The 23,421-nt window shown below is 49.2% G+C and overlaps 1 protein-coding gene across 2 annotated transcripts; it reads right to left on the reverse strand.

Annotated features, from left to right (window-relative positions):
* Positions 1-11,511: 11,511 nt before the first annotated feature.
* On the reverse strand, positions 11,512-22,432 carry TSNAX (translin associated factor X). 2 transcript variants are annotated; one of them, XM_045581118.1, is made up of 6 exons: positions 22,119-22,432; positions 21,567-21,671; positions 19,657-19,771; positions 18,415-18,545; positions 15,057-15,184; positions 11,512-13,138 (listed from the first exon to the last, which is right to left on the reverse strand). In XM_045581118.1, exons 1-6 carry the CDS (start codon positions 22,174-22,176, stop codon positions 12,761-12,763), a joined length of 915 nt encoding a protein of 304 aa, XP_045437074.1. In that variant the 5' UTR covers positions 22,177-22,432; the 3' UTR covers positions 11,512-12,760. The 2 variants fall into 2 exon arrangements, with proteins under 2 accessions (XP_045437074.1, XP_036292218.1); XM_036436325.2 differs by having other exon boundaries at positions 22,161-22,353.
* Positions 22,433-23,421: the final 989 nt, after the last annotated feature.

Genomic DNA, 23,421 nt, shown 5'->3' on the forward strand with positions numbered 1-23,421 from the left:
ACATGATCGCACGTGTGTGCATCGTGTGTGTGCATGTGTGTGCATACAATGTGCATGTGTGCGTCTGCATGCACCATATGTGTGTATCATGTGTGCACACCACATGCACACATGGCATCCAGTGCCATGTCACATGACCCACAACCCATGCCCCCTGTTGGCCAATCCCTGACCAGCTCCCCACCGACGCCTGTTCCCTCGGGGTGCCCGGCCTGGGCGCTCCTCCGGGGGGAGTCTGACGCCCAAGGAGTCGCTCCCAGACTCCACGCAGCCCCTCCCCGGCGCCGCTCCTGCTCACAGACCACTGTCTGTCTCCACAGAAGGGGCTGCACACAAACCTGACCGCCCTCTGAGCGCCCCCCAGCACCCCGGGGTGGGGGTGCGGGGGCCGCTGAGGGCTGGGCCCCGGCCGAGTGGCTCACGCATCTTTCAGCGGCCGCCCCGGTGAGCGATGGGTGACCCAGAGGAGCCGGCTCCAGGCTGATCTTTCCAAACAGCGGAGCCCCCGACGGGTCTGCCCTCATTTTCACTGCGGAGAGCGGCCCCTCAGCTTCCTCTGCCCAGGGGGGTGGGGGTCCCCGAGACTCTGGGGCCTAGAGAGCCTGTGCTCTGAGCCCCCCATCGCGCCTCCTCTCTCACATCCCCCATCGCACAGCTCTGACAGGCTGACACCAAACGTCCCCACCATGTGGAGCCCCTCCCTGCCAGCAGACGGAAGAGACCCTCCCCACCCCCACCCCCAGCTCCAGCCGCTCCCCCTTTCCTGGGCCAAGGCGGGCGGACGTAACACCATCTCCGTCCGCTCCTCTCTGAGCCAGGCCTTTATCAGGTGAGACCAAGCGAGGTGTCAGCTGTCAGCCTCCCGGTCGCCCTCCCTCCCGCCTCCCTGAGCTGCTGACACCCAAGTCGCCCTGGCCATGGGGTGTTTGCGGGGCAGCCCCGGAGCTACTGCAAAGATGGACTGATCTCACCCAGCCCCTGGGAGATGGGCCAGCTCGGCACGCAGGGGCCAGGGGCTGGCCACGCAAAGGAGGGCTGGGTCCGTCTTGATTCTGTCCATCCCGCCTGGGCGATCCGGAGCACATTACGATTGATCATTAAAAAAAAATCAATAAAATTATACTATGAAATAAAATAAAATAAAATAAAATAATTAAATAAAATAAATAAATAAATAAGATAAATAGCCGAAACCGGTTTGGCTCAGTGGATAGAGCATTGGCCTGCAGACTGAAAGGTCCCAGGTTCGATTCCGGTCAAGGGCATGTACCTTGGTTGCAGGCACATCCCCATTGGGGGGTGTGCAGGAGGCAGCTGATGGATGATTCTCTCTCATCGATGTTTCTAACTCTCTATCCCTCTCTCTTCCTCTCTGTAAAAAAAAAAATCAATAAAATATATTTTAAAAAAGGAAGGAGCATTTCTGTGGAACGCTGACGGAAATGATGAGATTAGATAGCTGCTAAGCGCTCGCAGACACGGATCGTCATGTTTCATGCATGCAGCCGTGAAAAGGTCACACAGCCCTTCCACTGCATTAGCTCCAGAAGCTGCCATCTTCCCCTCAGAACTCCATCTGCCTCGCCTGGTGAGCCCAGTCCTTGAATCTGTCCCTGGAGGGATGCATCCAGCACATTTTATTTTTTCTCCTCTTGGAGCCAAAAGCTACACGATTCAAGACGGCAGACGTCCGTCCTCCGAAGATTTCAGTCGTCTGTTGTGGACGAATCCTAGGGCCTCGTTTTGAGGCTCATTGGATATTCCTAGTCAAAAAGTATTCCTGGTAACTTTGTCCTCTGAAAAAAATTCATGAGTTGCCAATGAACAGAGAGAGAGCAGACATAATTGTTAAAACTTTGATTATTAAGGACTCAACATGTTTTTATTTCATGGGTGGGCGGGGGCCCGCAGGGAGGGAGGCGCAGGGGGGGCGCGCAGGGGAGGGGGGCGCGCAGGGGAGGGGGGCGCGCAGGGGAGGGGGGCGCGCAGGGAGGGGGCGCATAGGGGGGCACGCAGGAGGAGGGGCACAGGGAGGGGGGCGCACAGGGGAGGGGGGCACGCAGGAGGGGGGCGCACAGGGGGGCGCGCAGGGGAGGGGGACGCACGGGGGGGGGCGCGCAAGGGAGGGGGGCGCGCAGGGGAGGGGGTCCCTCGGCTACGAAGATGGACTGAGGTGCGACGCCCGCTGTTTGGACAACTGCCGCCTCCCCCCCCCCAACCCGGGTCCCGCACGGTCCTCGGACCCGACCCCTCCCCGCACCCCGCGCGCCAAGCGCCCTGACTCAGTTTCCCCGCCCGGGAGGGTGCCCAGAACCCCACACCCCGGGCCCCGCGGCCGCGGACGGCGCCCCTCCCTGCGCCCCGGGGACCCCCGGCCGCGCCCCGGCTCCTCCAGCTGCTCCTGGCCGGGCGGCGCTCCTTCTGGCTCGGCTTCCGGGCGGCTTCCTCTCCGCCGGGCCCGCTCCCCGCTGACCGCCCTCCGACAGCCGCTTTCCTCCGCACCGTCTGCTTTTCCGCACAGTTTTGGAGGCGGGCCTTGACCTTTGACCCAGGAGATAACGGTCCCATCCCGGCCAGCGCACAGGCCCGTCCATGAGTCTCTCTCACCGTGGATGTTGCTCTCTCGCCCTCGCCCTTCCTCTCTGAAGTCAATTTTTAAAAATGTTTTAAACATATTTTACTGATTTTTATTTTTATTTTTATTTTTTACAGAGAGGAAGGGAGAGGGATAGAGAGTCAGAAACATCGAAGGGAGAAAAACATCGATCAGCCCCCTCCGGCATGCCTCCTACGGGATGTGCCCGCAACCAAGGCGCATGCCCTTGACCGGAATCGAACCTGGGACCCTTGAGTCCGCAGGCCGATGCTCTGTCCACTGAGCACACCGGTTAGGGCCGTGGTCGGCAAACCGCAGCTCTCGAGCCGCATGCGGCTCTTTGGCCCCTTGAGGTTGGCTCTTCCTCTAAATACCGCGGCCCCGGGCGAGTCTGTGTGGAAGAGGTGGTGTGGGAAGACGTTTACGTTTAAAAAAAAATGTGGCTCTCCATAGACATGTCCATCGTGGTGCTGTTGGTATTTGGCTCTGTGGACTCCTGAGTTTGCCCACCACGTTTTTATTTATTCATTTATTTATTAAATATGTTTTATTGATTTTTTACAGAGACGAAGGGAGAGGGAGAGAGAGTTAGAAACGTCGATGAGAGAGAAACATCGACCAGCTGCCTCTTGCACACCCTCTATCAGGAATGTGCCCGCAACCAAGGTCCATGCCCTTGAGCGGAGTCGAACCCGGGACCTTTCAGTCCGCAGACCGACGCTCTATCCACTGAGCCACACCGGTTTCGGCCCACGACGTTTTTAAAGAAAGGAAGAGGTGAACTAGTAACCGCTAATGCTTATCGGGCACTTACGACAATGCCAGCCATCCTGCTGCACCCGTGGTCGGTGCAGCCCAGATCCTGGCATCTGACAGGAGTGCTGATCCGTGTCCCGATTCTCCCGCAAAATCCCTGGACACAGGATAGATGCTCCCGAGACTCCCCACCAGGCGACGGAGCTGGAGTTAGAGAGGAAACATCCTCCCTGAGAACAATAGCGAGGCCCAAACAATCCTGGGAAATTTCACTGTCTGGAGATCGTTTCTTTCAAAAAGAAAACACACACACACACACACACACACAAACAAAATAAACTTGAATGAATTGGGGGGGGGAGACCTGCCTTCAGCCCAGGAAGTGACATCTGTGCGCACCTGCAGAGAGGAAGTGGGGCCGGGTTCAAATCCCATCAGATAACGGCATGCCAGCGATGTGATCGTGGTTTTTGGCTAAATACACGGTCTGAACAGCCTTTAGACTCATCTTTCTCTGCCGACAGTTTGTGTCTACCCAAGACTTGGCCCTCAGAATGCTTTTTTTTTTTAATATATTTTATTGATTTTTGTACAGAGAGGAAGGGAGAGAGACACAGAGTTAGAAACATCGATGAGAGAGAGTCATCGATCAGCTGCCTCCTGCACACCCCCCACTGGGGATATGCCCGCAACCAAGGCACATGCCCTTGACCGGAATCGAACCCGGGACCCTTCAGTCCCCAAGCCGATGCTCTATCCATTGAGCCAAACCGAGCTTGGCTGGAATGCTTTTTTTTAAATATATATTTTTTGTTGTTTTTTTACAGAGAGGAAGGGAGAGGGATAGAGAGTTGGAAACATGGATGAGAGAGCAACATCCGTCAGCTGCCTCCTGCACACCCCCCACTGTGGATGTGCCCGCAACCAAGGTCCGTGCCCTTGACCGGAATCGAACCCGGGACCTTTCAGTGGGAGGGCCGACGCTCTATCCACTGAGCCACACTGGTTGTGGCTACGTCAGCTCTTTCAATGAGTACAGCAACTCTATGAGAAAGCAGGAAGGAATCCTTCCAACTTTATTTTTAAAAATAATAATGGCCCTAGCCGGTGCGGCTCCATGGGCAGGCGTCGGTCTGCAGACCAAAAGGTTCTGGGTTCGATTCCGGTCAAGGGCACGTACCTTGGTTGTGGGCACACCCCCAGTGGGGAGTGTGCAGAAGGCATCTGACCGATATTCCTCTCTCATTGATATGTTTAACCCTCTCTCCCTTCCTCTCTGTAAAAAAAGAATATCAATGAAAAATATATTTTTTTTTAAAGAAAGAGAGAGGGAGAAAAGACAAGAAAGCATGGATTGACAGGTAAAAATGTCTTTGCGTGTCAAAATGCTTCCACAGATGAAGTGTAAAAAGCGCTTCTTCAAAACGACCACTGGGTGGCAGGCCTGCACTAGAAATTCCCTCCCAGGACCTGGGAAAAGGGATTCTGCCTGGTCCTGTCCCGCTGTACCCAGCACCCCTCCCACCACCCCTGGCTCCGCTGTGCTTGGGACTGACCACACGGAGATGGGGGACCAGGCCATGGACCTGCCAGACCTCCGGGACCCCTGAGTCCCCATCGGGGTGTCCCCGGTCCACCTCCGATCCTGCATCCCACCCCCAGTCACTCCACTGGGAAGGTGCCGTCTGTAAAACTAGCTTGCTTTCTCCTTTTTTTAAAAATATATTTTTATGTCGAAACCGGTTTGGCTCAGTGGATAGAGTGTCGGCTTGGGGACTGAAGGGTCCCAGGTTCGATTCCGGTCAAGGGCATGTACCTTGGTTGCGGGCACATCCCCAGTAGGGGGTGTGCAAGAGGCAGCTGATCGATGACTCTCTCATGGATATTTCTAACTCTCTATCTCTCTCCCTTCCTCTCTGTACAAAATCAATAAAAATATATTTATATATTTTAAAATATATATACACTATATATTTTTATGATATACGCCTAACCAATGGACACAGCAGGGGGGTGAGGGCATGAGTGGGGGGATGAGGGAGGGGGTGTTAATGCGGGAATAAGGACACATATGTAACGGCTTAATCAATAAATAAATTAAAAATATGTATATTTAAATATATATATATATTTTTTTAATGTACATATATATTTTTTCTCTCTCTCTCCCCTTCCCTTCCACTCTGAAATCCATATGGATTTCAGAGTGGAAGGGAAGGGGAGAGAGAGAGAAACATCAATGATGAGAGAGAATCATGGATCGGCTGCCTCCTGCATGCCTCCTACTGGGGACCAGGCAAGAGAGAGAGAGAGAGAGAGAGAGAGAGAGAGAGAGAGAGAGAGAGAGAGAGAGAGAGAGAGAGACATCGATGATGAGAGAGAATCATGGACCAGCTGCCTCCTGCACGTTTCCTACTGGGGACCGAGCCTGCACCCCGGGCCTGTGCCCCGACCGGGAATCGGAACGTGACCTCCTGGTTCCTAGGCCGACGCTCAATCCCTGAGCCACGCCGGCCCCGCTGCGACCACACTTTGCTTCAGAGTTACAGCCTGCAGTGAAGTGTCTCCGTGTCCTTCCTGGGTGTGCGTGGAGCTGGGTGACCCAGGAGGAGGCCGGGGCCCTGCAGGCAGCCACAGGCGACGGCCCACGCCCCCCTCCTCCCCCTCCTCCCCCTTCTTTCCCTCTTTCCCCCCTCCTCCCCCCAGTAGAAAATAAGCGATGGATGCCAATGTTTACACCAGGGAACGTGTGACTTATTAAATCCAATTCTTACTTAAAAAAAAGGGGGGGGGTGGGGTGGGGGGAGCGGTCCTCCTCTGGTTGTTGTGCACTTGGACTTGGCCAGGAAACGGCTCCCTGGCCGTGCTCCCGGCCCGCCGGCCCAGGCACTCCGCGGAGCCCAGAGGGCAGAGGGGTTGATTTGGCCCAGCAGAGCTCGGTTTCCTGGCGTTCACAGGCTCCCAGCCTGGCCCCGGGTCCCACAGGGAGGGCGGACGGGAGGAGAGCTCAGCACCGCGCCCGGGGCCTCTGCGTGTTCCCGACGGGCAGAGGGCGGGCCCGGCTCCGCAGTAGCTCAGGAGCCTAAAAGGGCCGCGGAGCCCCCCAGCCGCAGGGGGACCTGTGAACCTTGACCTGTGGACCAGGAGGGAGATGGGCCCGACCCCCAGGGTGGGGCATGCAGGAGGCAGCTGGTCCGTGATTCTCTCTCATCATGGATGTTGCTCTCTCTCTCCCCCTCTTTAAGATCAATAAAAAATATATATATTTTTAAATATATTTTATTGATTTTTTACAGAGAGGAAGACAGAGGGATAGAGAGCTAGAAACGTCAATGAGAGAGAAACATCGACCAGCTGCCTCTTGCACACCCCCTACCGGGGATGTGCCCGCAACCAAGGTCCATGCCCTTGACCGGAATCGAACCTGGGACCTTTCAGTTCACAGACCGACGCTCTACCACTGAGCCAAACCGGTTTAGGCAATAAAAAATATATTTTTTTAAAAAAAATACATGTAGCCAAAACCAGTTTGGCTCAGTGGATAGCAGGTTCGATTTCCAGTCAAGGGCATATACCTTGGTTGTGGGCACATCCCCAGAGGCAGCTTGATCAATGATTTGCTCTCTCATTGATGTTTCTAACTCTCTATCCCTCTCTCTTCCTCTCTGTAAAATATCAATAAAATATATTTTAAAAATAATAAAATAATAAAAAATACATATAATCATAGCACACTTCCTTCTTATATTGCCTAGAAATGTAATAAAGGAAATATACATGGAGTGGCCGGAAGATGATGATCTCTGAACGCATCGTAATCTGGCCACTCAGTGTCTATCCTATAGAATAAAAGGCTAATATGCAAATTGTCCCCTCCACCAGGAGTTCGACCAGCAGGCAGGCTGGCCAACCGCCCATGTCCCCTCCCCCTGGCCAGGCTGGCTGGACCCCACCCATGCACGCATTCATGCACCGGGCCTCTAATATATATACACACACACACACACACACACATACCCAAGAGGCCAGATTATTATGCATCCAGATTATAATAATCTGGCCACTCAGTGTATATCATATTTCAAATATTTTTATTACACATACAGTGTATACATTATTGAAAGAGAGATTTTTGTACAATATTTTCTTTCTTTTTCATTATATTTTATTGACTTCAAAGAGGGAAGGAGAGCGAGATACCGTAGAAACATCAATGATGAGAGAGAATCATTGATCGGCTGCCTCCTGCACGCCCCACACAAGGGGCGGAGCCCACAACCCGGGCATGTGCCCTTGACCGGGAATCGAACCCCAGACCCCTCCGTCCACAGTCCGACGCTCTACCCACTGAGCCACACCAGCCAGGGCTGTCCACTGTTTTCAACGCTTCTCGGAGACTGCAAATTTCTTTGCAAACAGGGAGCCAGAAGCCAGGTGCCTGTTCCGGGAAAGAGATTTCTGAATTCGCAAGAAAAAAAACCAAGGCTCTGCTCGCAAATAACATAGCCACGCATGTTCGGCGGAGGGGTCAGAGGCCCGTTTGGCAGCTCCAACAAAGAAAAGCTTGTCATCAAGCTTCTTTGGCCCTTCTGGCCTAAAGTAAATTTGGAGCTAATTAGCTTTCAAGCCTTTTCCGTTTTTGGCTATTTTGTGTGGGTTTTTTTTTTTTGTTTTTTTTTTTCCACCGTGACAAGACAAAGAGGCAGAGCTTAAGAGAAAAACCAGATGCGGACGGTTTCTGGTCATCGCGGACGTTATATATTTATTTGTCCGCGTGGAAGCTGGGGTCTGGCCGGGGCCCAGCGGGATGGGTGGAGGAACGGCTTTGGCGGGCGTTGTTCTGGGGGGTCTGACGGAGCATGTAGGGGGCCTGGCTGCATCCTTCCCGGGGGTTAGAGGTGCCTGGGAACGTGGTCGTGGGGGCCCGGGGAAGATTTCCAAAAATCACAGGGACGGGAGAAACGGCATCAGGTGTGCGCGTTGGCTGGGGCCTTCCCACATCTTCTCTTCCCTGTCCGGGCATGAATTTCGGTTACTCCGTCTTTGGCTAGGGGAGTAAAAGAAGAGAGAGGATAAGGCGGTGCTTTCTCCCAGAGCGATGTCTGTGAAAAGCCAGCCCAAGACGAGATAAGAATATGGCTCAGCGGACAGAGCGTCGTCGACCGGTTTGGCTTCAGTGGATAGAGCGTCGGCCTGCGGACTGAAGGGTCCCGGGTTCGATTCCTGTCAAGGACGTGCATGTACCTTGGTTGCGGGCACATCCCCAGTAGGGGGGGGTGTGCAAGAGGCGGCTGATCGATGATTCTCTCTCGTCGATGTTTCTCACTCTCTATCCCTCTCTCTTCCTTCTCTGTGAAAAATCAACAAAATATATTGATTAATAAATAAATAACGTGGCTCTCCAGGGAAATCTGAATCGTCGTGCTGTTGTATTATTTGGCTCCGTTGACTAATGAGTTTGCCGGCCGCGGGTCCGTCCCATCCCGGTTCCAGGAACGCCAGCCCGGGCCAGCTCGCTGATGGAGATGGAAGACACAGCGCACCTGGTGGCCTCGTTAAGCTCCGGGCGGCAGGATGGGGCCGGGCGGGGGCCCTCGGTGCGGATGCACTTTCTTCTTCACGTTGAAAAGCGATCACGGGCACGTCCTCCTCGGGCGCACGTACCGCTGTCCGGGGCGCGTGTGACACGTGGAATCCCGATGAGCGGCCACGGGTGGGGTGGGGCGGGCCGGGGAGCCGGGCCAGGGCCGCCCCCGGGGGCCTGGGAAGGAAATGGGCCCGCGAGGCCCACAGCGCTGCGCAGAGACACAGAAATAAACGGACGGCTGTGTCACTCACCGAGACCTTGGGAAACAGGACTTGAAGAAGGGAGTTTTCAGCCATGCGAGGACTGTGCTCGAAGGAAACAATTCGGCTTGTCCATAAATAAGGCCATTCCTATTCCCCAGCGACTCTCCCTTCAGCAATGTGCCCCAGAGAAAGTAGCAAAGATGCAGGACACGCAGTCAGTCATTTGGCCATTTGTGTCCGGTTTTTGTTTGCTTTATTTGTATTTGATCACAGAGAGGAAAGGAGAGTGGGAGAGAGAGAGAAACATCCATGATGAGAGAGGATCATGGCCCGGCTGCCTCCTGCACGCCCCCTACTGGGGACCGAGCCAACAACCCGGGCCTGTGCCCTGACTGGGAATCGAACCCTCACCTCCTGGTTCATAGGTTGATGCTCAACCACCAAGCCATGCTGGCCGGGCCATTTTGCATTGGTTTTATTTACAATCACAAGCATTTAAACATAACCCTTAAGCTGAAACCGGTTTGGCTCAGTGGATGGAGCGTCGGCCCGCGGACTGATGGATCCCAGGTTCGATTCCGGTCGAGGGCACGGACCTTAGTGGCAGGCCCATCCCCAGTGTGGGGTGTGCAAGCAGCAGCTGATGGATGATTCTCTCTCATCGATGTTTCTAACTCTCTATCCCTCTCTCTAAAAAATCAGTAAGATATATTAAAAAATAAAAATTAAAATAAAATACCCGTGTGTTTCCTATCTGCCATTGACTCTACGCGCCGGCATGCAGCCAGGAAAGCAGAGAGCTCTGCCGGTGCCCCACGCAGGAAAGACTTAATCCAGGTGCTTCCAAAACCTGGGAGCGGCCGGGCCCACTGCCAGCAACCTCGGGGAGTCACGGAGCCACGGGAAGGACAGGAAACGGGGCTGATGACGGGGCGGGTGGCCGCCCTGACGCAGGTGAAGGCCCTGCAGAAGCTCACGTCTGCCACCCACACGCCCTCGCACCTGCCCCCGGAGGCCCCAGGGCAGGGGCGGCCTCTGTCCTCATTTTTCCATCAGGACCTGGACCTTCATTGTTTTATTTTTTCCATTTTTTTAATTAAGGTATTATCTGTGTACATATCTTACCATTGCCCTCTCCCCACCCATCCATGCCCTCCCTCCCCAGAGTTTTGTGTCCGTTGGTTATGCTTCTAGGCATGCATACAAGTCCTTCTTATCTCCCCCATATCTCCCTCCCCTCCCCGCTGTAATTTGACAGTCTGTTTGTTGCTTTACTGCCTCTGCATCTATCTTTTTGTTCATCAGTTTATAATGTTCTTTATATATGAGTGAGGTCATGTGGTGTTTCTCTTTCATTGACAGGGTTATTTCACTCAGCATGATGTTCTCCAATTCCATCCAGGTTGCTGCAAATGATAAGAATCCCTTCTTTTTGCCGGGACCGCTTTGGCTCAGTGGACAGAGCATCAGCCTGCGGACTGAAAGGTCCCGGGTTCGATTCCCGGCAAGGGCATGTACCTTGGTTGCAGGCACATCCCCAGTAGGGGGTGTGCAAGAGGCAGCTGATTCTCTTTCATCGGTTTCTAGCTCTCTATCCCTCTCTCTTCCTCTGTGAAAAATCAATAAAATATGTTTTTTAAAAAAAAAAATCCTTTTTTATGGCAGCATAGTATTCCATTGTGTAGATGTACCATAGTTTTTTGATCCAATCATCTGCTGACGGGCACCTAGGCTGTTTCCAAATCTGAGCTATGGTGAATTGTGCTGCTATGAACATAGGGGTGCATATATCCTTTCTGATTGGTGTTTCTAGTTTCTTGGGATATATTCCTAGGAGTGGGATCACTGGGTCACATGGGAGTTCCATTTTCAGTTTTTTGATTAAGTATTTCTCAACATAATAAAAAATAAGATTGCCCTAACCAGTTTGGCTCAGTGGATAGAATGTCGGCCTTCGGACTGAAGGGTCCCGGGTTCGATTCCGGTCAAGGGCATGTACCTTGGTTGCGGGCACATCCCCAGTAGGGGGTGTGCAGGAGGTGGCTGATGGATGTTTCTCTCTCATCGATGTTTCTAACTCTCTATCCCTCTCCTTTCCTCTCTGTAAAAATCAATAAAATATATTTTTAAAAATATATTTTAAAAAAAGATTAACTTTGTTTTAATATTTTATTCAAAGACTTCAGTTTTAAACATCTGTAAAATATTTTGCTTTGAACATAAATTTAACCTCAAGTGGCAGAAGAAACAAAAATATGTCATGAGACTACATTTCAGCGATATATCTTTGAACAGGGAAACAAAAAAACTCACTACCACCAAAACAAGCTATCCAACAAACCTAATTTATTAGACATGCCTGTGTTTTATTTTCCTCTAGGTCATTTGTTGGAAGGAAATTACACTTTCAAAGAATCAGCCCTTACAAACAGAGCCGTTAATCTTTCAAAAAATAACATCCAGTTGCTAGATTTTCAAAACGTACAAAACCCAGTGGAAGCGTCTGGTTGCCGGCCAACAGCGTCATGCTCCGGTCGGTTTCACAACACAGGGGACAACTACAGCTAATTCCTGTAGGCAAATGCCAACCCTACATGGAACCGGAAACTACTGCCGTGGTTCCCAACGTGCTGACAATTGTCTTATTGCTGAATTGTACAGGATAAGTTTTCTTTGGCAACTTTTTATACTATCGATTAACACAACTCGACAACTAGACAACTATAAAGGTTTGGGTTAACTTAGTATTTCAAAAATGTCAAAATTTCATTATAATCACTTAAATAGAATGTCTTATAGATGCCAGAATAGGGAAGTCTCCAAACACGCCTAATTCAATATAATTGACAAAAAAAAACAAACAAACAAAAACATAAACACTGCTAACTGATCACTACTAAAAGCTGTACAGTTGTATGTACAAGTATATAACTCAACTCAAACACCAGTAAAAATATTACAGTATGAATTCCAATCCTCTATCAGATTTTCTGTGATAAAAGCACGAAAAGTTAAATGTAGAAACTAACATCTGGGTACCTGTCGATTTTTCTGGAAGGCGATTCCATCGTATGGATACAAAGTGGCCTAACTCAGCCAGAACATGCTGTGAATTCTTACCAGGATGCCACAGAAAATTATCAAGTATATTGATAACTTAGTCATTTTCATTCTGTTCTACGGAATAAGCCTATTTTGGAGGCTTGGCACACTACCACCAAGAAATTTAAACAAAAACCTCAAGTCCGGGTATCTAACTAGAAAGTCTTCTCTATGTATCACGTCGCCTTAAGTATGATTAGATTCCACTAACTACTAGCACTCAGAACCCACACCTCGTGAAGCGAAACGGTGCAGAAAGTGCACTCAGACACATTCACGTGACAGAGAACAGGGATGGAATTCAGCCCGCAAAAATTCAGCGGCCTCCAGGCAAACATTTGTACGCAAGCTTCCATGAGTAAGACATAGAAAAGGATTCCTTTTGATGATGTTATGTACAGCTTGTTTGTAATTCCGAAAAGGGAAACTGAAAATCTAGGTAAAAGCCACGATAAAGTCAAACACAACGCCAAGTGCTACAGTCTGCCAAGCTGGTCTCTCTCGGGAGACGCTGTTCTAAGAAATGCCCTCCTCCTGATCCATCATCTCCGTCTTCGCAGAGAACACGTCGGCCAGCATGTGCTTGGGGATCTCTGAGCCGCGCACTCGGAGGGCGTAGCAGGCGTTCTCCACCTTGGCCAGGCTCTGCTTCAGGGTGTAGAGCTTCTTGGACACCTCGTAGGGGCCGGTGTTGCCGATGAACGAGAAGCCGTCGTACACCTGGCGCAGGAACTGGCTCACCTCGAAGGGCGTGTCGATGTCGCCGTTGCCCACGCTGTTGATGCACATGCGCATCAGCTCGCCCGTCAGGTCCGCCACGCCTAGGAGGTAGTCCACGGGCGTGATCCTCAGCCTCCAGGGACCCGGCTCTTTATCCTGAGCGTCGGGAGAGGGCTGGGGAGAGCACACACACACAGACAGAGAGAAAACACCCGGTGAGAAGGAGAGGGCATGCATGTGCCGTGCTTACTCTAAGGTACAAAACCAAGAGCCGATCAGCCATGCTCATCTTCTCTAAATAGGACCTGCCAGGAGCTCCTTTGTCTAAAGACTCTTTGTGATGTTCCAAGAGGAATTCATGCCTGGTAGGGAGTTTAATGAAATTAGTTCACGATAACTTCGAAATCTAACACTGTGTCATTATAAAGTCGACTATTTCCAACCTCACTAGACACACAAAATGAAGTTAAAGCATTCTCAAACAAGGTCCAACTACTTTACTGCATGACAATCGTACTTATTTAAATGACAGATCTCCAAGCCCTCCACGTTTGTGATTATTCCCTTCCTCATAAGCCACTCAGCCTTCTCTCTCCTATCCCTACTCAGCACCGACCATCCTCATTGATTACTCTCTTGCTACATCCTCCTCAGTTGCTTTAGGCTCCTATTTTTCTACCGCACCCAGAAAAAACACAGCCTGAATCAATGTTAAAACCTACTTTTGTTAGTATTTTATTCAAGTCGAGTCCCACTGAGCTGAAAAATAATAATTACATCTGCATCTGTCGTTTGTCCCACTACAAATGACTCACTAATCCTTTCACTTTATTTTAAATGATTCTCTCTCCTGACTCCTTAGACATTATTCCAAACCATCATCACCTCCTCAGCCCCCTTCTCAATCCCAGACCTACTGCCAATGGCCAGGGTGTGGCCAGGTCACCTGGCACAAGCTCTCAATGGCCTCATGCCTACAAAAGCACACTCCGCTCCACACCCATCTTTACCTTCTACCCTCGTCTCAGGTGGTGAGCTGTCCCTTCTCTGGTTTGAGGTTAACTCTTCCAAATGACCTTGACCCATCTCCCCCCACCTCTTCCAGCACCTTGCTTCATAAGGTGTATGCCCTGGGGCAAGTTATGTCATCTCTCTAACCCTCAGTTTCCTCATCTGTAAAATGTGATAACAGTGCCTACCTCAAAGGTTTATTTAAAGGAAGAAATAATATTTACCAAGTTCCTGGCATTGTGCCCAACACAAAGTAAATACTCAATAAATGTTAGCTGCTATCAATCACCACTGCTGAGAAGCAAGCAAGGAAATGGCAGTCAAATGGAGGAATTACTAAGATCACTCCATATGATGGAAAAGTAGTCCCAGACCAGCTGGTCCAGTCCTCATAGTGTAAAGGATGAGATGAGATGAGGTCCAAGAAACAGAGAGGGGCCGAAACCGGTGTGGCTCAGTGGGTAGAGCATCAGCCTTCGGACTGAAAGGTCCCAGGTTCGATTGCGGTCAAGGGCATGTACCTTGGTTGCGGGCACATCCCCAGTCGGGGGTGTGCAGGAGGCAGCTGATCGATGATTCTCTCTCATCAATGTTTCTAACTCTCTATCCTTCTGTCTTCCTCTCTGTAAAAAATCAATAAAATATATTTAAAAAGAAGAGAAAAAAAAAGAAACAGAGGGAATACAGCTAGTTACTGACAGAAATGAGTAAGTGTCCAAATTCCTGATTCCCTGGCGCCTGTAAACTACAGCATGACAGAGTGTCCGCTATGCTTCGTTTCTAATACTGTTAGAGGAAGGGCATCTTTTTAGGAAGGGCAGGTAAACTGCAGAAAACCATCATTGCACAGTCATTTACAAAAATAACTTTTGCCTAAGAAAATATTAATGTTCTTGTCCCATCCACTAACTAACTAGTCAGAAAGGCATTTCCCTGCGGGGCGATCCATGAACCCACACTTTAGAAAGAACACCACCATCTCAATATTCCTACCACTGTCAGCCAGTGTACACCGCCTACAATCATCATACTCTTCTATGAATGACGCCATAAAACGTGAAAGATGGTTTTAAATGCTTACAGTCTGATTTTCTTTCCCATTCTCTTCGGGTGTAAATACCAACTGCTTATTAATTTCATCCATACTGATAAGTGATCGTGTTTTGATGAAGTGCTGAAAAGAGACGGCCTCCACATATTCCTGTAGTCCTGAAAAACCAACCAAGAAAGTTACTGAAGAAAACAACTAAATGAATAAGAATGTCATAGCCCTAGCCCATTTGGCTCGGCAGATAGAGTTTGGCAGCCCATCAATGATTCTCTCTCATCATTGATGTTTCTCTCTCTCTCCCTCTCCCTTCCTCTCTAAAATAAAATATATATATATTAAGAAAAAAATGTCAAAAAGACTTCAAGTGGCGCATCACCTGGCTCAACAAAAGCTCAGTGCATGCCCACCAGCTGAGAGTCAGCGCCATTTGCACTGCATGGATGGACCCTGAGGACACGGTGCCAAGTGAAATGAGTCAGACAGAGAAAGCCGGGAACCACGTGATTCCCCTCATAAAACTGGAACTTGTGAATACAAACAGCAGAGTGGCGGCTGCCAGAGGGAAAGGGGTGGGGAGAAAAAGGAGTCATAATATGAGGTGACAGAAGATCTGACTTTGGGTGTGGGCACATGGTGCAATGGACAGATCTTGTAACATAGAAACCCACACGTGAAGCCTGATTGTTCATGTTGACCGATGTCACCACAATCTGATAAATAAAATATTTTTAATTCATCTCTTAATGGGGGTGGTTATTAAATATTACATTTCCAAGCATACCTAAGTCATTATTTAAGTTGTCTTTGGGGTGTGTTTGGTTCAAGTTACTGCAGAGATGGGGTGGCCATTTCCACTCCATGTTAAGTTTTGGGCTATAGCGTGGAGAAAGTTCAAGGCCACCTGGCCCCAAGCACTGGAAAGCATTTCTGGGTCACATGTGGGTTAAAGGATGTTTAAACAAGTTATGTTTCAAGCTGATGAAAAGAACATCCGCTATTTTCAGCGACTAATTCCCAAGGTGAAGAATTTCAACCTCCTGCCATATCCCACCAAACAATGCCTTCCCCTCTGCTTGTGCCTTGGCCCGAGTCCAACTGGAATTATTTACAGAAACAGCTGCCAGTGAGAGAGAGGTTTGTAGGCCGCTTTTTGGTCATTTGTTGTTTTTCTCCTCGTTCTTCTATTAGGATATATACGAGGAAACCCAATGAAAGGCTTCTGGTTATTTTTACTTGTTCTTATAAAGGTGAACGGACAAGAGGTCCCATTATAAATTCCGATTTCATGTCTGCACTTTCTTTCCAGGCATTTAGTCGTTCAAAAAACCGTTTGCCATATGCCCCCGGCTCTTGGATACCCAACAGAACTGAAAGTATTTATGTTCCCACAATGACTTGCAGGTCAATGTTCGTTCATAGCAGCAGCTTCATTGAACTCCGATATCCTCATTTGTCAAGTACAAACACCAACCCACACGGTGGGGATGACGCAGAATGACAGATCGGTACACTTGAATCACACTGAGAATAATTAAAATAAGAACGACAGGCAGTAATTTTTGTTAGAAATATAACTTAGAATACAGTGGGGCTTTTTTGTTTTTGTTACAATGTATTAACTCACAATTAAAAGAGGCCGTTATTATTCCAATAGGTTAGTCCAATATGCACTATAATAGTAAAAAGTAATAGGTAAGTTATGTTAATGGATCGCTATTCTTTATCCAATGAAGGCAGTTTGTCAAGGAATAAGGACTTCTTTGGCTTAGGCATATGTTAAGTGCTAACATCAGCGCTATAATGTGGGTGGGTTTATAAGGAACAGCTTAATATTGGGGGGAGGAAAGTTTAAGCAAGACACAAGCCTTTACCTGGGGTTAGGTTCTCAACATGCAAATTGCACCCATGTGGTATGAAATCCATGGCTCTCCCTACTAGCTTATGGCCTTGGGCAAGTTGCTCAACTCGTGTGAGTCTGAATCCCCCACTTAAGAAGTGGTAAAAATTATACCTTCGACTTAGGGATATAATAAAGGCCATGAACATAAAGAACAGTAGCTACGAAATATCTCTAACTGGCCCAAAACGTCCACTTGAACCATCATTCGCACGCTTGGGTAAGAGAATGAAAATATCAGTTAGAGTATGAACTTAGCTTCGCGTATGAAAATGAAATGACAATTTTTATCCTCGTAACATTAACTAAATATGTGTGTGTGTGTGTGTGTGTGTGTGTGTGTGTGTAAACATAATTTATTTTCTTTGACACATAGGACATTTTCTCCAACTGTTAATTTTTCAACATGAGAGAAAAACAAAAGATTGACAGGGCACACACACACAAAAAAACTGTTAAGTGGCTTATTTCAAGCAACTCAGGATTCGCTCATTTGTTCCGCCATCCCCTGGGACAATCCGTAATCGACTCCGATAAGAAGCGTGCAGAAAACAGACCTAACCTTTTGTTGTTGTTCAGTTATGAGTAGGATGCTCGGGGTTTGAGCTCGCACAAGGGCCCCGCAGGGAACAGCTCTGCGTGCCATTAGCACTATTCTTAATGAGGAAAAGCAGAGAGCTCCTTTAGTTCGCTGCCAGAATTGTTTTATCTCCAAGTCAAAGAGAACAACTATTTGGAGCAACACCAAAACAAGCATTGAACAATCACAAACAGCAAGCTATTCATAAGCATCGTATCGTTAATGCTACGCTAATGGTAAGTAACCTGGGTTTTATCAAATAAAATATCTGTCAGCAAATTTTTTTTTAAGTCCTAGATACCTCTTCATTTGACTGATTACTTAAACTTTAAGAAAAAAAAAATATGCTTATTGCTTCAACTTGAAGAACCTAGCTGTATTTTAAAGGCTTATTATGAGCCCTAGCTGGTTTGGCTCAGTGGATAGAGCATCTGCCTGGGGACTGAAGGGTCCCAGATTGGTCCACAGGTTGACACTCTATCCACTGAGCCAAACTGGCCAGGGGTACACATGGACTTTTGATGGCCAGGGGTGGGGGTGTTGGTTGGCACCCCAACCCGCGTGTTCAAGGATCAATTAAAATTTGCAAATGGTGATAACCACCAAGATCCAGTATCACCTGGAACTTCTGCCCCCCTGCTGGAGATCAGTGCCCCTTGTCTGAGTCCACTCCTCACACTCAAGAATCAAGTCATGGAGAAGAGTTACTAGGAAACAGACATTATTAAAACCGATCAATGATTGTCACTGGACTTTGAGAAAAATAAAGCCAATGAAATGTTTTGGGTTGCCTTTCCATTACTACTCAGCAGTCCCAATTTTTAGAAGCCAATGGTATGTTACCAAGCAGCCATTAAAACTCATGCAGCGCACACATACGTCATGTGACACGCCAGCGCTGAAGGCCTCACCCGCCGTGATGGCTCTGTGGAACTGATGCATCTCCTCCCCCAGCAGCTCCCGGGCCACCTGCAGGATCTTCTGTCTGACCGCGTCCAGCTTCACTTCTGACTCCGCCAGTACCTCCTCCATGTCAGGGGCACTGTGACCGAGACATTGGAACTTTTAGAACTCCAGCCAGATGCTTTACAGAGGAAGGCTGAAATGATCCAATTACCACTTAGCATGGGCCTACCTAAATATTGTCTGTATTTGGATACCAAGTCAAAACTACAACTGACTTTATTAAAACTATGTAAACACATGGAAAATGATGTGACATACTATTAAGTGGAGGGGAAAAAAAGTACACAAAGCTCTATGTATAATCATAACTGTAAGAAAAATTACATGGGGGTGGGAGCAGCCAGGGAGAGGTCAATGTGGGGCGGGGGGGGGGGACATATGTAATACTTTCAACAATAAGGAATTTAAATTTAAAAAATACGTTCATAACAATATAACATCTGGATATGTCTGCTTTTAGTCAGGATGGAGTAACGTGGGCAGAAATTAGCCTCCCATCGAAAACAACTAAAAAGAGAAAAACAAGACATACAAACTATGGTTCAGACGTTGGACAACAGGCAGCAGGGGACTGCGATCCCCGAGAGAGGTGAGGAAAAGGACAGGAGCCCTCGGACTGTCCTGTCTCAGCGCCTGGGCACTTTCCAAGGGACAGTGCGGGAATGAGAAACCCACATGGAGCCGAGAAGTCTCCCGGAGAAAGTATTTTGAATGGAATGAAAATGAAAAACAGTGTATCAAAGTTCATGGAAGGCAGTTAGCTGGTACTTAGAGACCAAAAGAGAAAGTTACAGCACTCAGTGTCTATGTTAGAGAGGAGCGTTCGTCTTTGATCTCAGCTTCCACCTTGGGAAACTAGAACAAAAGAAACAAGTTGGGGCACCTTAAGTAGGAAAATGGAAAATGCCATAAAACCCAGATCCTTTAAGATCAGTGACACGGAGCCAGACAGATCAGGAAAAAGAACACAAATCACCAACCTCAGAAATGAGATGTCACTACGGAGCCTACAGAGATGAAAGGATAAAGGAAAAAATTCCTTGAGAGTCACACGCTACCGACACTCACTGCTAGATGTGCCTGCTGCTAACGCCCTCTGACCCATGCTCAAAAGACAAGTCACGGAATATTCCAGCAGTGAGTTAGAACTGCATCCAACTGCAAGAAAAGCTAGAGGATGCACTCACCTTGTAATCCTATGGAGCAGAAAGATTATCCTTTTACTCTCCACGGTGATATCCCGGCTCAGCTTCACAAGTCTCTCGTATTTGTCATGTCTGGCATCAAGTTCCTGCTGAAATGCTAAGAATACATTATTATGACCGTCAGCGTGATTATTCTGGGAGTAAAGCCTATCACACAGTATTGTTACTATTCATGGCAAAGCGACTCTCATTTACTCTATAAAGAACACAACGTCACCTTATTTATTTATATATTTTTTTAATATATTTTATTGATTTTTTACAGAGAGGAAGACAGAAGGATAGAGAGTTAGATCAGCTGCCTCCTGCACACCCCCTACTGGGGATGTGCCCGCAACCCAGTACGTGCCCTTGACCGGAATCTAATCCGGGACCCTTCAGTCCGCAGGCCAACGCTCTATCCACTGAGCCACACCGGTTTTGGCATCTTACTTATTTTTAAAGAACGTGGAAATTAAAGACTCTGCTGGTAACTAAAATATCCTTTCTTTGCACAGAGATATGGTTAACTAGGTTTTACCACGCAGAGCCTCATAACGAAACTGTGAACACACATCTATCCATCCAAGATTTACTGACAGACAGGAGTTCCCACTCTGGGCAAAGTGCTGCAGTCAAAGCCAAAATAGTCTGTCTTCAGAAGTCTAGAGGTTAGAGCGACAGCACTGGGGCCAACGGGTCACAGGTTCAATTCCCTGTCAAGGGCATGTACCTCAGCTGCAGGTTTGATTCCTGGCTCTGGTTGGGGATCATGTGGAAGGCAACCAATCCATGTCTCTCTCTCTCTCTAAAATAAAATCAAATAAATAAATAAGTAAATAAATGGGGGGAAAAAATATTCTCAGGTGAGGATTTTAAAAAAACCATACACTTATAAAATTAACTAACTAGATGTATATATACAGCGTATATATGTATATATGTGTGTGTCTCCCTGGTACACATACACACCTGATATATAGGGATGTGGCACATAATATCCTGGTCACCAATGGACCACACCTACACGGGTGGTCCCATCCCATCCTATTTAATAAAAGCCTAACATGCTAAGTGTCTGACTGCTCAACCAGCCACTATAATGTGCTCTGACCACCAGGGGACAGACGCTCCAACCAGGTTAGCTTACTGCTGGGGTCCAGCTTCTCTAGCCCAGGATATGCCCTGGAGCCCCCCACTCCCTCCGCAGCCTCTAAAAATATTTCTTCTAATTAATTTCCTGCATAGATGTGCACAAATCCGTGCACCGGGCCTCCAGGAAGATTAGAATGGAGATGAAAAATGCCTCTTGCCTAGCGACACCATAGCCATTCTACTTAGTAACATAGCCCACAATGTAAACAAGCCTACAGCCTGCACAGCCGTCCAGCACATGGGATTACAGAGTGGGCACACATGGCCGTGCATGGCACACCCATGGAACCACCTGGTGATGCGCCTCTCGGGTGGCCAAGCAGCACAGGTGAGAGTGTGTGTAGGTGCTGACGTACATGGGACACGCGATGATTTTTGGCCAGATGGCACTGTCTCATGTCAATTCACCAACGTTTACCTGTGGGCCCATAATGGAGGGAAGGGGGTAGAAAACCAAGATTTTTGTCATCCTGACCTTCCTAGCAGACCCCGCACCACCCAACCCCAGGAAAAGGAATCGACCTACACAGGCGCCTCTTAAAACTCTCCTTCTGTGCACAACGGACAAGATTATTATGCATTCAGAGATCATCATCATATGGCCACTCACTGTATATCAGGTGTGTATGTGTTCATCTATTTAGTTAACTTTTAAAGTGTGTGTGGTTTAAAAACAAAAACCCAATCACAAAACAAACATCCACACTCGGACCTCTCTCGCTCTCTGCCTCGGCCAGCGGGCGCTCCAGGGAACTCACCTTTGAAGGCCACCATCACGGGTGACGACGAGTTCACGTCCTTCCCGTCCCTCCGCTGGCTGTGGGGGAAAGTGTCGTGCTTCCTCTTCCTGAAGCCTCCGTGTCCTGACACGGGGAAGGAGAGAACATTCAGACAGGCCCTTCCCATCACCGGGAGGCGACCGCTCGGGATCTGTGTCTTCCCTTATCTCCCCGCTCCCCTCCCTCCCCCCCACCTTCCTGCCTGGAGAGCCGGACGCCCACGGGGCCCGGGCCTCGGACGCTTTCCCGGCCCCAAACCTTAAAACTCGCTCGGCCAGGCCACCGCCCGCCCCCCCACCCCCCATAGGTTCCTTCATCTGGCACGAGGTGGACCATCACCCCACTGAAGTGTTTAAAAACAGCTCGTGCATTTAAAGGAAGTGAAGCTGTTCAATGGTGGAAGGGGGGGGGGAGAGAGAATAACGGGGAGTCGGGGGAGTCACCAGGACCGCCGCCCCCCGGCCCGCACAGGACGAGGGCATCCCTCGGGAGCGGAGGGGAAATTCTACAAAAAAAAAACCGGAGACCCACCCCCTTGGGGTAAATAACGCCCAGGGATGCGCAAGACGCCACCTTCTTTGTTGCTCATGTCGTCACGGGGTCCCTCTCGGACCCGGGGAGAGCGCGCGAGGCGGCAGTGGGAGAGCCTGCCGGGGGTCCTTTGACGTCGCCACGCGCGAGCCGGAAGCGCGCGGCCGCAGACACTCAAATCCCGCCTTCTCCCTCGCACGCACACTTCCGGCCTGCGTGCAAGTCGCCCGGCCACTAGCTCCGCCGCGCGTGCCCCGTCCCGGAGGACCTCGCCTCCGCGTGCCCTCCGCCGTGCCCGACGACAGAAGCGACTCGACGCGCTTCCCAGCGTGCGCTGCTAATAAATAAGACGATCTGTGCTCCCGAAGGGGAGGTCTGTGTGAAGGTGGAAAAGCGGGGGGAAATGTGCGTGATTTTTTTTTTTTTTTTTTTTTTTGCTTAAGGCGCCTTTGGAACACCCTGGCGAGGACCCAGCCTCCAGCGCGGTGCATCGTAGGAGTTGTAGTTCGCCAACTGCCCATGTCCCCTCCCTCTCGCCAGGTTGGCTGGAACTCATCCATTCACGAATTCATGCACCGGGCCTCTAACACACACACACACACACACACACACACACACACACGCACGCACGCACACACACACACACACACACTCTCTCTCTCTCTCTCTCTCTCTCTCTCTCTCTCTCTCTCTCTCACACACACACACACACACTCTCTGAGTGGCCAGATTATTATGCGTTCAGAGATCATAATAATCTGGCTACTCTAGATCTAACTCTCGTTAGGACAGGTTTCCAATGAACTGATTAAACTATCTGTAAAGGAAAGTGTTGCCTTTTTTGTCTTCATTTTAAATCTGAGGAACTAAGTTCTGAGAAAGGGTGTGTATCAATGCAGAGCAAATTCCTTATGTGATTAGTCAAGCTACCTGACTACAGACAAGTTTTATTCCTGTCTCTCTGTTCTGACAAACTGCACGGCCTATTTCTGAGTGGCCCAGATCAGGTTGGATCAACATGCTTGGCCAGGGAAAATGAGTAAATCCCAAATTAAAGTGACTTGTTTGGGCAAAACAAATTAATATATTATGGCATGAGCCAAGCAGGAACTTCCCCTGCAACTTTCCTGTTAATATGACACACGTTCCATGTCTAAAGGTTCCTCCCACGACCGCAGGGAGCCGAGTGGTACCTGCCAGGGTGCAAGTCAAAGGTTACACAAGTTTAGGAGCCTGTGATGTGCTGATGATTTGACTCAGAACTGAATGATGGACAGAGTAATGCTACGTGAAGAGCATCGGC

The sequence above is a fragment of the Pipistrellus kuhlii genome, unplaced genomic scaffold (assembly GCF_014108245.1).
Source record: "Pipistrellus kuhlii isolate mPipKuh1 unplaced genomic scaffold, mPipKuh1.p scaffold_m20_p_135, whole genome shotgun sequence".
NCBI lineage: Eukaryota > Metazoa > Chordata > Mammalia > Chiroptera > Vespertilionidae > Pipistrellus > Pipistrellus kuhlii.